Raw genomic sequence first — 12,522 nt, 5'->3', positions numbered from 1 at the left:
CTCATTGGTTCATTTGCACAGTTTGAATGTTTGTTTACGTGTGAACAAATAAAATGAACAGAAAACACAAACAATCTGTTGTTGTAGTTGTTTATTATCTCCACTGCCTGAGGTCAGAGGTCAACACACTCACATCTGGATCATCTGGACCTGCTGCTCTGATGAACACAGATGACATCAGTGTTTCTCTCCTGGTGGAACTGAACATATATATATATATATATATATTATAGTATTAGGGCCACGGGCCATCGCACCGGGCACTGGCTCCTACAGCTATGAAACAGCTGCAGGGACCAGTGCCCGGGCGTCTACTGCTCAGGCATACTTTCACCTAGAGACTCCATTTAAACTTTAAACAGTAGACACAAGTCTTGTGTATTGGCGTATTGTGATCTGTGTTTTGTTCTGATAGGAGTTACCGTTTTGTCATGCTAAGCCTAAATGTGAGACCGGTGCAGAGGCAGAAAATGGCTCTTTTTCTCCACGTTTCTGTCTGCCTCAGCCTGCGGGGGCCCCTATCGCCGTGGTAACCTCTTTGATCCTCAGGCCAGAGCTCGTTAACTTCATAAACAATCCACCTGGCGCTCGTTTAAATGTTTATAAACACAGACACAGCTAAATCAGACTGACACAGGATGCAGCTACTAACTAACTATGTGTCAAGTCAGTCACACACACACACACACACACAGACTAGAACCAGATTCATGTGATTACAGTTACAGACACACACAGGTAACATACAAATGTTACCTGTGTAACACTCTAACACACGCAGGTAACTTCATGTGATTATACACACACACACACACACACACACAGGTAACCTAATGTGGTTACAGCTCCTCCATATCAGTGCTTATAGAAAGATGATCATGTGTCTGTCTGATCAGCTCTGTCTTGACCTGAAGATCGTGGGTTTGATTCCCATGTTGACAGAGATGGTAAAACCGGCAGTAGCCCCGTGGGCCTTTCAGAATTTCCCCAGAGGAAATTGTCTAGTTTTTAGTACTGTTGTGTTTTACGTAGGCTATATTGCCCTTATGTATTTATTATATTTTTGTACTTTTATCTTACCTGATCTCAATTTTGCACTTTCCTCCTCAATTGTATGTACCGGTATGCTTGTGTATGTGATTGTGGTGCGGTGGTCAGCTGTAGAAACAGAATTGCCCTATGGGATAAATAAAGTAATCTCAGCTCAACTCAAGTTTATCTGTTAAGGATCCTCAATGATGCTATTAACGTGGGTGATCTAATAAAATTATTGAAAACACCACACTGCTCATTCCCCAACAATGCAGAGATGTCAGTTCACATTCTTCCACCAGGAGGCGCTGCCATTGGACCGATGCTGTCGTTACCATGGATGTATTATATTATAGATCCATGGTCCTTACTCTCTTCTCCAGCGCTCTAGTCTGAACCAGGCCACCGGGGGGCGCTGTTCACTGGTGACAGAACCAGTGGCTTCACCGATGGTCACTGGGTTTACTGATGCTTCATTGATCGGTTCATTGATCAGTTCATTGATCAGTTCATTGATGATTGGAACATGTTTGGTGTTTGTGTTCAGAACCAAAACACTTTAATAACAAGAGACTTTTATTCATTTTTTTCATGAACTTTGGTTTATTGTCCAGAAAACAGGATGACGATACCTGAGTGACATCATCCAACATGGCTGCTTCAGTTCAACACCACCACCCCCCAACACACACACACACACGCACGCAGGCACGCACGCACGCATACACGCACGCATACACACAGGCACGCACGCACGCACGCATACACACACGTCATGAAAACAAAGACAGAAAACATGAAAAAAAACCCGACATAAACCAGGCCTAACCCACGTTTTGATTGACAGGTCATGTCTGGTTTGTGATTGGTCCAGAGAGCAGTGATAACAGGCGGCAATTTATGATACAAACCTTAAAACCCAATCAATCAGCTCATCAATAGAAGTTCAGCAACTGGTAAACAGAGAAAATACAACAGAATAAAATTAAATGAAGTCGTGATAAAACTAGAGGGGCGGGGCTAGAGAGTCTCAGGAGGCCAGGGGCTTCTGGGTGTCCAGCGGCGAGGACGAGTCCTGCAGGACGGAGACACGGCGAAGGTCAGAGACAGACAAACAAACTCTCAAGGTATTAGACAAAAAGCCATCAAGTCATCACCACTGCAATGTCATTCAAAAGCACAAACTTCTGACTTTTGAAAATGTAGTGTGTCTTGCCGACGTTAGTTTAGTGGGTTAGGGTCGTTCATAATCTGGCTGCTCCTCCGTTAAAGGAGTTCATATCACAGTAGAACAACCAGGGGCCTCATTTATCAAAGAGCGTGTAAAAGTCCTCTTAAATTTTCAGTACAACGGAAAGGCAAAATGTGCGTACGACCAAAAAATATACACTCTTTTCAGATCTATCAAACTCCGCGTACACACGGCTGCACGGTATTTCCCTTGATAAATCACACCGGACCTGAGAAAAGCGTGGATGAGAACACGCCTCATACCCAGCCCCCTAAACGGCCCCACACAACCATATGTGGTCAATGCAAATCAGTACGTGCATATTAAGTAGCCATGTGCACTCTGGAAACGTGTGGAATGACGTCAGTGGGAGACGGTGAAGACAACAGACGGACGGAGAGCGGAGAAAGAAGCGGAATTTCTCTGAAAGCGAGATACACGGTAACACGGCAATATCAGTCAGAAACATCATCTTGCATTGAAAGGCTACAATAAAAACAAAAAACTCCCAAATCTAAATGAAACAGAACAGAAAGAAGAAGAATCATATTTATTCTGCCCCTTATTTTAGATTATGTCATAATAATTTAAAGCAGGGTTTCCACTGCCAGTTAGTACTACTTTGCGCCCCTTTCCAATAACCCCGTTCACTGGACGACTTTTCATTTGTGCATATATAAAAACATTGACGTCCACCAGTCTGTGACTTTTCCTAAAATGATGTTGGGCAGCACCCATTTTTGTTAAATACAATAAATATTATTCACACAAAAAATATCGATCATGTTTTCTCATTTGCTTTGATTATTACATTATTGTGCTTGCTGCTTGCTTGTGTGTGTCCAGTCTGGCTACGTAACACACGCACGTCGCAGAAATTATTTTCCAGACTGGACAGACTGGTTGTGGAAGAGGTGTAGCCTACATGCAAGGGAAAAATATCAATATGATATCAAAAGAAAACGAAAGTCGTTTTATAAAGCCAGTATTTAGGAGCAAACTAGTGTAAATGCACAGGGGAAAAATCAGAGTCGTTGTGCTTTTCATGTATGTGTGGTGGGGGTCATCATCACCACCACTTGCTACTTCAAACAGTGTCCGCGCTCCTCTCTCCCTCGCACACTGCAGTTCTCTGACTCTGCAGCGGCGTCGCCAATTCCTCTTGTTCTTCAAAAAGCGTGTAAATGCCGGTACGCCATGGTCAGACTGGTCGTAAATTTCGGCACTTTCTCCCGACAGGTTTTGGTTTGATAGATCCCAAATTAGGCGGAGAAAAGTGCGTACGCACAAAACGGGGGAAAGAGCGTGTAAAAAAGCGTGTATCCACAATGATAAATGAGGCCCCAGGGCCGTTGTCTAGGGGAGAAAGGTGGTGATAACTCTAGGGGCCCAGCGCCCAGTGGGACCCATAAAAAACCCCAGTAGTCTAATCTTTGTATGACTGATTTATTCTGCGTAAGACCCTGACTAATACTCATAGTACACTGTAAAAACTCTACATCTTTCCAAGAATATTTGTCTTATAAGTCAAAGCTTATCTCTTTCCTCATAACCTAAAAATTAACTTGTTTTTAGATCATTTTTACTTGTTTCAAACTAATTTTCACTTGAAATAAGTAGAAAAATCTGCCAGTGAAAGTAAGTTTTTTGTGCTTGTAATAAGAAAGAAAAACTTGTTCCACTATCAGATTTTTTCTACTTATTTCAAGTGAAAATCTGCTTGAAAGAAGTAAAAAGTGTCTAAAAACAAGCTGCTTTTAATGTGATGAGTCTTATTTTAAGTAGAATGAGATTTGTTTTGACTAGAAATAAGACAAATATTCTTGGTAAGATACTTGAGTTTTTGCAGTGTAATGCTGCATTAGCATCAAAACAAAGAAGGCTAAATAAAAAAACATAATACATACGTAGTCTAAGAAAAAAAACTGGAAAAGTTAGGGGGAGGGGCCCACTTTAGTATTCTTTAAGGGGGCCCAGAATTCCTAGCAACGGCCCTGAGAACAACTAGGACGACCAGCAGAGCTCACTGTGCAGTACAGCACAGTAATAATATAACATTATTATTATTATATTACAGCACAGATGGACTGAGTTTGGCAGATCAGCCTTTTCTGTCAGAGCCACTAATTACTGGAACTCAGTACCTAACGATATCAGAGACATTAGGACATTTACCGGTTTTAAATCTAAGATAAAATCATGGCTTAAATCTGCTCAATCATGCACCCACCACCTATAAATTCAAACATTAGCTCACTATCTTGCAATATTTTTAGTGTTGTATCTTAACATTGTTTTGTTGTGTCTTACATTGCATTTTATTCTTGCTGTTGTGTTGTGTTGTGTTGTGTTGTGTTGTGTGTACTTTGATATTTTTCTCCCCCAATAGTGTTATTATGACCAAAGTCATTATTATTATCCACCAAGTCTCTTTTTCATCATTATTATGATCGCCATTTATAGAATATATCATAACTGACTTACACACACACACACACACACACACACACACCTAATTTCACATTTTATGTCATTGTAAGTCATCAATGCATGTTCACTGTATTGTCTGTCGTGCTTTTTCCACAATAAAAAAAAAAGAAAAAAGACGTGAGCAGCTCCTCCTCACCTCCTTGTTCTCCTTGACAGCGACCACCTCCTCCTCCTCAGCAGGACACACCTCCATCTTCTCGTCCATCTTGTCCTCCTCGCCGGCCTTGTCCCCCTCCTCTCCCGCCTCCACGCCGTGCTCCGCCTCCCACTCCTGCAGAACCTCGTCCAGGTTGAACCTCCGTCTGTAGTTCACCAGGAAGTTCTTCACCTGCACCACCGACTTGTTCCCAATCACATCCGAGATCGCCTGGAAGTCCCGCCCGTACTTCCTGATGGCTGCACAAGGTTGAAACAGTCATTAACAGTCAGTAAATAGTCAGTTGCAGTCATTAATAGTCAGTAAATAGTCAGTAAAAGTTAGTAAATAGTCAGTTACAGTCATTAACAGACAGTAAATAGTCAGTAAATAGTCAGTAACAGTCAGTAAATAGTCTGTTAATGACTGTAACTGACTTTTACTGACTATTTACTGACTTTTACTGTCATTAACAGTCAGTAAAAGTCAGTTACAGTAATTAACAGTCAGTCAGCCGAGACCCCCTGTAACTCAGAGAAGCCACGGAGGACTCTGAAACTTCTCCCAGCCCTTAGTCCACATGAGGGGGAGGAGATCATGAGGGACATTTGAATTTTGGGTGATCGGTAGCATGTATGGGTGGTTAGTACCGGTCTGGATGGGTGGTACCGGTCTGGATGGGTACTGAACCGGTAGCATGTATGGTGGTTAGTACCGGTCCAGACCGGTAGCATGTGTCGGTGGTTACCTTGTACGTAGTGGACCGGTAGCATGTATGGTGGTACCGGTACCAGACCGGTAGCATGTATGGTGGTTAGTACCGGTCCAGACCGGTAGCATGTATGGTGGTACCGGTACCAGACCGGTAGCATGTATGGTGGTTAGTACCGGTCTGGTACCGGTAGCATGTATGGTGGTACCGGTCTGGATGGGTAGTGGACCGGTACCATGTATCGGTGCTGTATCAGTGGTAGGCTACTGTATGGTGGTTACCTTGTACGTAGTGGACCGGTAGCATGTATGGTGGTTAGTACCGGTCTGGTACCGGTCTGGTACCGGTCCAGACCAGTACCATATATCGGTGGTTACCTTGTACGGCGAGCAGCTGCTCCTCTGTGGTCCAACGAGTGTTAAACTTCTGATTCACCTGAAAACAAACAAACAAACAACAGAAACACGTGAAGACGCAGATCCACCGACACACGACGTCTCCATGGTTACCACGGTCGACGTATCCCCGTCTCCACGGTTACTACGGTCGACGTGTCCCCGTCTCCATGGTTACCTCCTGTTGCCTGAACTCCTCGACCCCCGAGCTGAGCTTGTCCTTCAGAACGCTGTTGGTCTGTTTGACGGTCTGGACCTGCAACAGACAGACAGACAGGTGAGGACAGACAGACAGGTGGAGGGAGAGACAGACAGGTAGACAGACAGGTGGACAGACCTGTCTCTTGATGGACACCAGCTGACCGTCCAGGTGTCTGATGAGTCCCTGAGCCGACGACGACGAGAGAGAGACGACGTCCTGCTGGTTGAGGAACATTCCTCTGGGAGGACGTTTCTTCATCCGCTGGGACGCCTTCCCTCCGCTCTGAGAGACAGACAGGTAGAGAGACAGACAGGTGAGTACAGACAGGTACAGACAGACAGACAGGTACAGACAGAGAGACAGGTGAAGACAGACAGACAGGTGAAGACAGACAGGTGAATACAGGCAGGGAGACAGGTGTTGTAGCCTACCTTCAGTCCAGCTGCTGGTTTCACCTCTGACCTCTCTGATCCAGAACTCACCTGAAACCAGTTTCCAGAAGCAGGTATTAAATTAAACAGCCAGTAAAGAGTCAATAAACATCAGTAAAAGTCAGTAGAATTTAGTTACAGTCATAAACAGTCAGTAAATAGCCACGAACAGTCATTACAAATTCATTAACAGTCAGTAAATAGTCAATAAATAGTCAGTAAATAGTCACTAATAGTCAGTTACAGTAAATAGTCAGTTACAGTCATTGCAGTCAGTAATAGTCAGTAAATAGTCAGTTACAGTCATTAATAGTCAGTAAAAGTCAGTAGATAGTCAGTTACAGGCATTAACAGTCAGTAAATAGTCAGTTACAGTCATTACGGTCAGTAAATAGTCAGTTACAGTCATTACGGCCAGTAAATAGTCAGTTACAGTCAGTAAAAGTCAGTAATAGTCAGTTACAGTCAGTAAAAGTCAGTTACAGTCAGTAAATAGTCAGTAAATAGTCAGTTACAGTCAGTAAATAGTCATTATGGTCAGTAAATAGTCAGTAAGCGGTCATTAACTGTCAGTAAATAGTCAGTAAGTAGTCAGTAAATGGTCATCAATAGTCAGTAAATAGTCATTAACAGTCATTACGGCCAGTAAATAGTCAGCTACAGTCAGTAAATAGTCAGTTAATAGTCGGTTACAGTCATTAACAGTCAGTAAAAGTCAGTAATAGTCAGTAAATAGTCATTAACAATCATTAACTGTCAGTAAATAGTCAGTAAATGGTCATTAATAGTCAGTAAATAGTCATTAACAGTCATTACGGCCAGTAAATAGTCAGCTACAGTCAGTAAAAGTCAGTAATAGTCAGTTACAGTCATTAATAGTCAGTTACAGTCATTAACAGTCAGTAAATAGTCAGTTACAGTCAGTAAAAGTCAGTTACAGTCATTATGGTGAGTAAATAGTCAGTAAATAGTCAGTTACAGTCATTAACAGTCATTACGGTCAGTAAATAGTCAGTTACAGTCAGTAAGAGTCAGTTACAGTCAGTAAATAGACAGTTACAGTCATTATGGTGAGTAAATAGTCAGTAAATAGTCAGTTACAGTCATTAACTCATTGGCTGCCATTGACGTCTATAGACGTCAATCTAATTACAACCGTTCACTGCCATTGACGTCGATAGACGTCAATTGCGTTTTTCAACGGGAAGGGCTGGAGGAAGGTCTGGCGGAGCTTGTCCATCAATATCAGGCTTGTAAACTAGTGTAATGACGTGTAGGTGCCCTGTAGGCCCTGTAGGTGGCAGCAGTGCCCTCTTTGGATGAGAGATCAGCATTGATTATGAGAAGAAGAAGCGAGATGACAAGAGATATGCTAAAGAAACTTATGCACGGAGCCTGTGTGTTCCGCACGTTGGCACATTATGTACCGTGTGTGTCGCGGTAGTTCGGAAAGGAAGAGGGTCGCGATCGTGAGAAAACGACGGAGATCATTGAAAAAGACACCGACGACCGACACCGACGCTGGACACCGGCGATCAAGCCGGGCCGAGCGGCCGGTGAAAGCAGCAGCTGACGGTGTCACCACAGACCAGAGCTCAGCTCAACTGACGGCTCGGTGGACGTGACCCGAGCGATTCCGTCCGGATCAACCAGGAGCAGCAGAGACCCGTCCCCACGCTCCAGAAAGACATGAAGGTAATAATATAATACATCAATGGTAAAAATAATAAAATAAACTAACTTGCTAGCGAGCTAACTTTTACTGCTTAGAGAAGGGCGGATCGCTTTGATCGGAAAGGTTAAAAAAACAACAACTCCACATCACACTTGACTACATCTAAGAGATGTATTTTTATGGTAATTCTATATATTTCTATAATTTACAGGTGGTGGATCGAGCAGTGGTCGACCATGGGGCAGAGGTCATGTGACAGCTACAAACGTACAAAAAAGTTAATGCATTTTTACTGATATTTGTAAATAAATTATTATTTTGCCATCAAAAGTCCTTTCTCAGTGTTGTTTTTGTTGTTTTATCGAAGGAGAACACTGTTCAGATGTGTGAGGTGTCACTAAAGCAAAAAATATCAACGTCAAAGTCACTGTTCTGCTTGACATGTTTCTTTCCACAAAAAGCTCGTTTTCTCAGTGTTTTGGTCAAAAACTGCTGTTTTTGGCGAAACCAGCCTATGTTCTACTGCTGTTTACAAAAGAACGGAAAAAGGTAGAAACAAACTTTTTTTTCCTATTGAACAAAGAGAGTCTACTCTTTCTCTTGGTAGTTTCGGTGTTTATATAGTCATAGAACACAATATTCTGTGGGTCTTATAAGATCGTTCAAAATGCTCTAAAACGGCTGGCAGTATGGGGCTCTCTGATCTGAAAATGGCTGGCAGCCAATGAGTTAACAGTCATTACGGTCAGTAAATAGTCAGTTACAGTCAGTAAGAGTCAGTTACAGTCAGTTACAGTCATTACGGTCAGTAAATAGTCAGTAAATAGTGAGTGAATAGTCAGTAAATAGTCAGTTACAGTCAGTAAATAGTCATTATGGTCAGTAAATAGTCAGTAAGCGGTCATTAACTGTCAGTAAATAGTCAGTAAATAGTCAGTAAATGGTCATTAATAGTCAGTAAATAGTCATTAACAGTCATTACGGCCAGTAAATAGTCAGCTACAGTCAGTAAAAGTCAGTAATAGTCAGTTACAGTCGTTAATAGTCAGTTACAGTTATTAACAGTCAGTAATAGTCAGTAAATAGTCGGTTACAGTCATTAACAGTCAGTAAATAGTCATTAACAGTCATTACGGCCAGTAGCCTAAATAGTCATTAACAGTCATTACGGCCAGTAAATAGTCAGTTACAGTCAGTAAAAGTCAGTAAAAGTCAGTAATAGTCAGTAATAGTCAGTAGATAGTCTGTAATAGTCAGTAATAGTCTGTAATAGTCTGTAGATAGTCGGTAAAAGTCAGTAAAAGTCTGTAATAGCCTGTAATAGTCTGCAATAGTCAGTAATAGTCTGTAATCGTCAGTAATAGTCGGTGATAGTCTGTAATAGTCAGCAATAGTCAGTAATAGTCAGTAGATAGTCGGTAATAGTCTGCAATAGTCAGTAAATAGTCAGTAATAGTCAGTTACCTCCTTCTTTTCGTCTTTACTCTGGTCAAGCTCAGGGTCACTCTGAGTGTTTCTGTTTCCTTCTTCAACTTCTTCGTCACTGAAACACAAACAGTCAAATCTGTGAACCTATCGCATCGCAGAGGGTGATGTCACCTGTGATGTCACCTGTGATGTCACCCGTGATGTCACCCGTGCTCACCTGTCGTCTCTCTCTCTCTTGTGCTTGCGCGTCTGTCGGTCCATCAGACTGGTTTTACTGCGACTCTTCTTCCACGAATAATAGAACCGGACCAGACTGGCCATCGACTTGTCTGGCAACTGAGGACAGACAGAGGACAGAGGACAGAAATAATCGTTAGATTTGTCAAAAAATTAATCGTTAGACTAATCGACTAATTGAAAAAATAGCCATCATAAAATAGCCACCATCTGCTGGATGCGGTGGAAGCTCTTCCCGTGGAAGCTGAAGGCCTGTTCGAACAGGACTCGGTCCTCCACCGTCCACTCGTCGGGGAACGGGGTGAAGTTGGGCAGGTCGGCCAGAGACTTCTCGATGTTGTGTTTGTGCCAGAAGAGCATCCCTAGAGCCTGGAGAACAGGTTACCATGGTTACCCCGGTTACCCTGGTTACCCTGGTTACAACCAGGTGGTTTAGGTAGAGAAGAGAAGAACACGTTACCTGCTCCATGTTGTAGCCGTGTTTCTCCTTAGCGATGGAGATGTACTCGTCCACTGAAACACACACACAGCAACGTTAGAGCTACACACACACACACACACACACACACACACACACACACACACACACACACACACACACACACACACACACACACGAGTTAACTTACACTGAGCCTGGTTGAGGCAGCTGCTTGGGATCCAGACCAGCATCCCCAGGTTGTCGCTGAGCTGAGCCGCCTGGGCCACGTCTGGGACAGAGCAGAACATCAGAACCTCTAGGACCTCTAGAACCTCTAGGACCTCTAGGACCTCTAGGACCTCTAGGACCTCAGATCAGAACCTCTAGGACCTCTAGAACCTCTAGGACCTCTAGGACCTCAGATCAGAACCTCTAGGACCTCTAAGTAACTGGTAACTGGTGAAAGTGACCCTCTAACACTGCAGACTGTCTTTGAGTAGAAAGTACTAGGACCGGCTCAGGGAGTGAAGTCAGACCCAGAGTACCAGTTGTTACCGTCGATCAGACGCTTAGAGCTCGACTCGTCGCCCTAAAACCAACCGTTACAAACTCTCCTTCCTCTCTAACCGTTATAAACTCTCCTTCCTCTCTAACCGTTATAAACTCTCCTTCCTCTCTGACCGTTATAAACTCTCCTTCCTCTCTAACTCTACATCTCTATTACACCTGTTAGTATAGTAAAACAACTGTTATAAACTCTCCTTCCTCTCTGACTCTACAGCTCTGTTGAACAAACAGCCGGTCCCTCTTCACACCAGCATCAACCTCAGGCTGGTGGCCTCCTAACTGGAGGAAGTTTAGCGTAGCTCCAGTTTTTACTCTTGCAAATTTCTTTGATCTTAGGATCTTTTAAATTCCTTTATTTATTTTTTACCAAGCCAAGCTTCTGTCCTTTTTACTTTACACCTCTCTTTTAGAACTGATAATGCCGACTGCTGTGGTTCTGATGCTGTGCAATGCTGCTTTGTCTGTTGCCTGTATGTCTGTTGTTGTACTTATGTCTATTGTTGCAAGTCTGTCACTGCTCATTGCTGCTTTTGTGTCTTATTGTGTTGTTGTGTTGTTGCTTATTGCTGCTTCTATGTCTTATTGTGTTGTTGCTACACGCTGCACTTTTGCCCAAGACAAATTTCCTCTTTTGGGGACAATAAAGTTGATCTAATCTAAGTTCATATCAACATCACATGTTACATGACGGTCTGAGAGTTAAAGTGGCCAGAACCACCGGACTGGACCCGGACTGGACCGGACTGGACCCGGCCTGTGAGGCTGGGACCAGATGACCGGACCTGAACCTGTGTCTCAGCTCAGCTCGGTGCTGTTCGAGGCTACCACCACCACCACCGCCGCCGAGGCTACCACCGTCTCTCACCCGGGTCGAAGTCCGGAACCACGGCCTGGTACTGCGGTCCGACCCGCATCCCGCCTCCACCTGCAGACACACAGCGGACTCATCAGAACCAGAACCAGGACCAGGACCAGGACTACAACAGTGACCGAGGCTACCCACCATGCTCCTCGTCGCTGCTGGACCCTGAACTTCCCTCTTCCCAGCAGCTGTTGGTGCTGGTTCCGTTCCCGGACAGGTTCTTCGGTCCCGCTGCGGGGTTCGGTCCCGGTCCCGGTCCGGCCCCGGCCGGGGTTCGACCCCTCCTCTTCCCCGGAGCCTCGGCGCTTCTCTCCAGCATCGCCGGCATCACGAGCTAACTGAGCTAACTGCTAACGAGGCTAGTTAGCCTGTTAGCTTAGCTTAGCTTAGCTCTCTGCTTATGGCTGAACACAACAGAACAGAACCGGCGGACTGGACCCTCTGGACCCTCTGGACCCGCTGGACCCGCTGGACCCGGGTCTGGAGCGGCGGTCGGGACCGGAGCTCGGTACCGGGAGTTCGTCCTGATGAAGCCGAAGGAGAGAGACTCTGCTCCGGCTGAAGAGACGCTGCTGCTCCGCTGTTCGAGGCTCCGCTGCTGCTCCGCTGTGTTCGAGGCTACCGCGCTGAGCAGGGAAAGTTCCGGAACACGAAGCCGGAACCAGAAGAGACCAGAACCAGAACCAGGAGAGACCAGAACCAG

At 44.4% G+C, this 12,522-nt stretch overlaps 1 protein-coding gene across 1 annotated transcript; it reads right to left on the bottom strand.

The window, feature by feature from the left end:
* Positions 1-1,628: 1,628 nt before the first annotated feature.
* On the bottom strand, positions 1,629-12,522 carry rcor1 (REST corepressor 1). The gene is made up of 13 exons (XM_083997698.1): positions 11,961-12,522; positions 11,823-11,882; positions 10,599-10,679; positions 10,430-10,482; positions 10,177-10,338; positions 9,950-10,068; positions 9,769-9,847; positions 6,630-6,680; positions 6,334-6,480; positions 6,175-6,252; positions 5,979-6,036; positions 4,890-5,149; positions 1,629-2,107 (listed from the first exon to the last, which is right to left on the bottom strand). Exons 1-13 carry the CDS (start codon positions 12,145-12,147, stop codon positions 2,063-2,065), a joined length of 1,380 nt encoding a protein of 459 aa, XP_083853824.1. The 5' UTR covers positions 12,148-12,522; the 3' UTR covers positions 1,629-2,062.

Source organism: Trachurus trachurus (genome assembly GCF_905171665.1).
Source record: "Trachurus trachurus genome assembly, chromosome: 22".
In the NCBI taxonomy this organism is placed as follows: Eukaryota; Metazoa; Chordata; class Actinopteri; order Carangiformes; family Carangidae; genus Trachurus; species Trachurus trachurus.
This window is presented reverse-complemented; position numbering and strand designations above follow the sequence as displayed.

Excerpts from the sequence above, each read along its gene's own strand:
- rcor1 (XM_083997698.1), bottom strand. The coding sequence starts at position 12,147 with ATGCCGGCGATGCTGGAGAGAAGCGCCGAGGCTCCGGGGAAGAGGAGG. Across the intron at positions 10,483-10,598 it reads CTGCCTCAACCAGGCTCAGT|TGGACGAGTACATCTCCATC; the intron begins GTAAGTTAACTC and ends TGTGTGTTTCAG. Across the intron at positions 10,339-10,429 it reads ACGGCTACAACATGGAGCAG|GCTCTAGGGATGCTCTTCTG; the intron begins GTAACGTGTTCT and ends CCTGTTCTCCAG.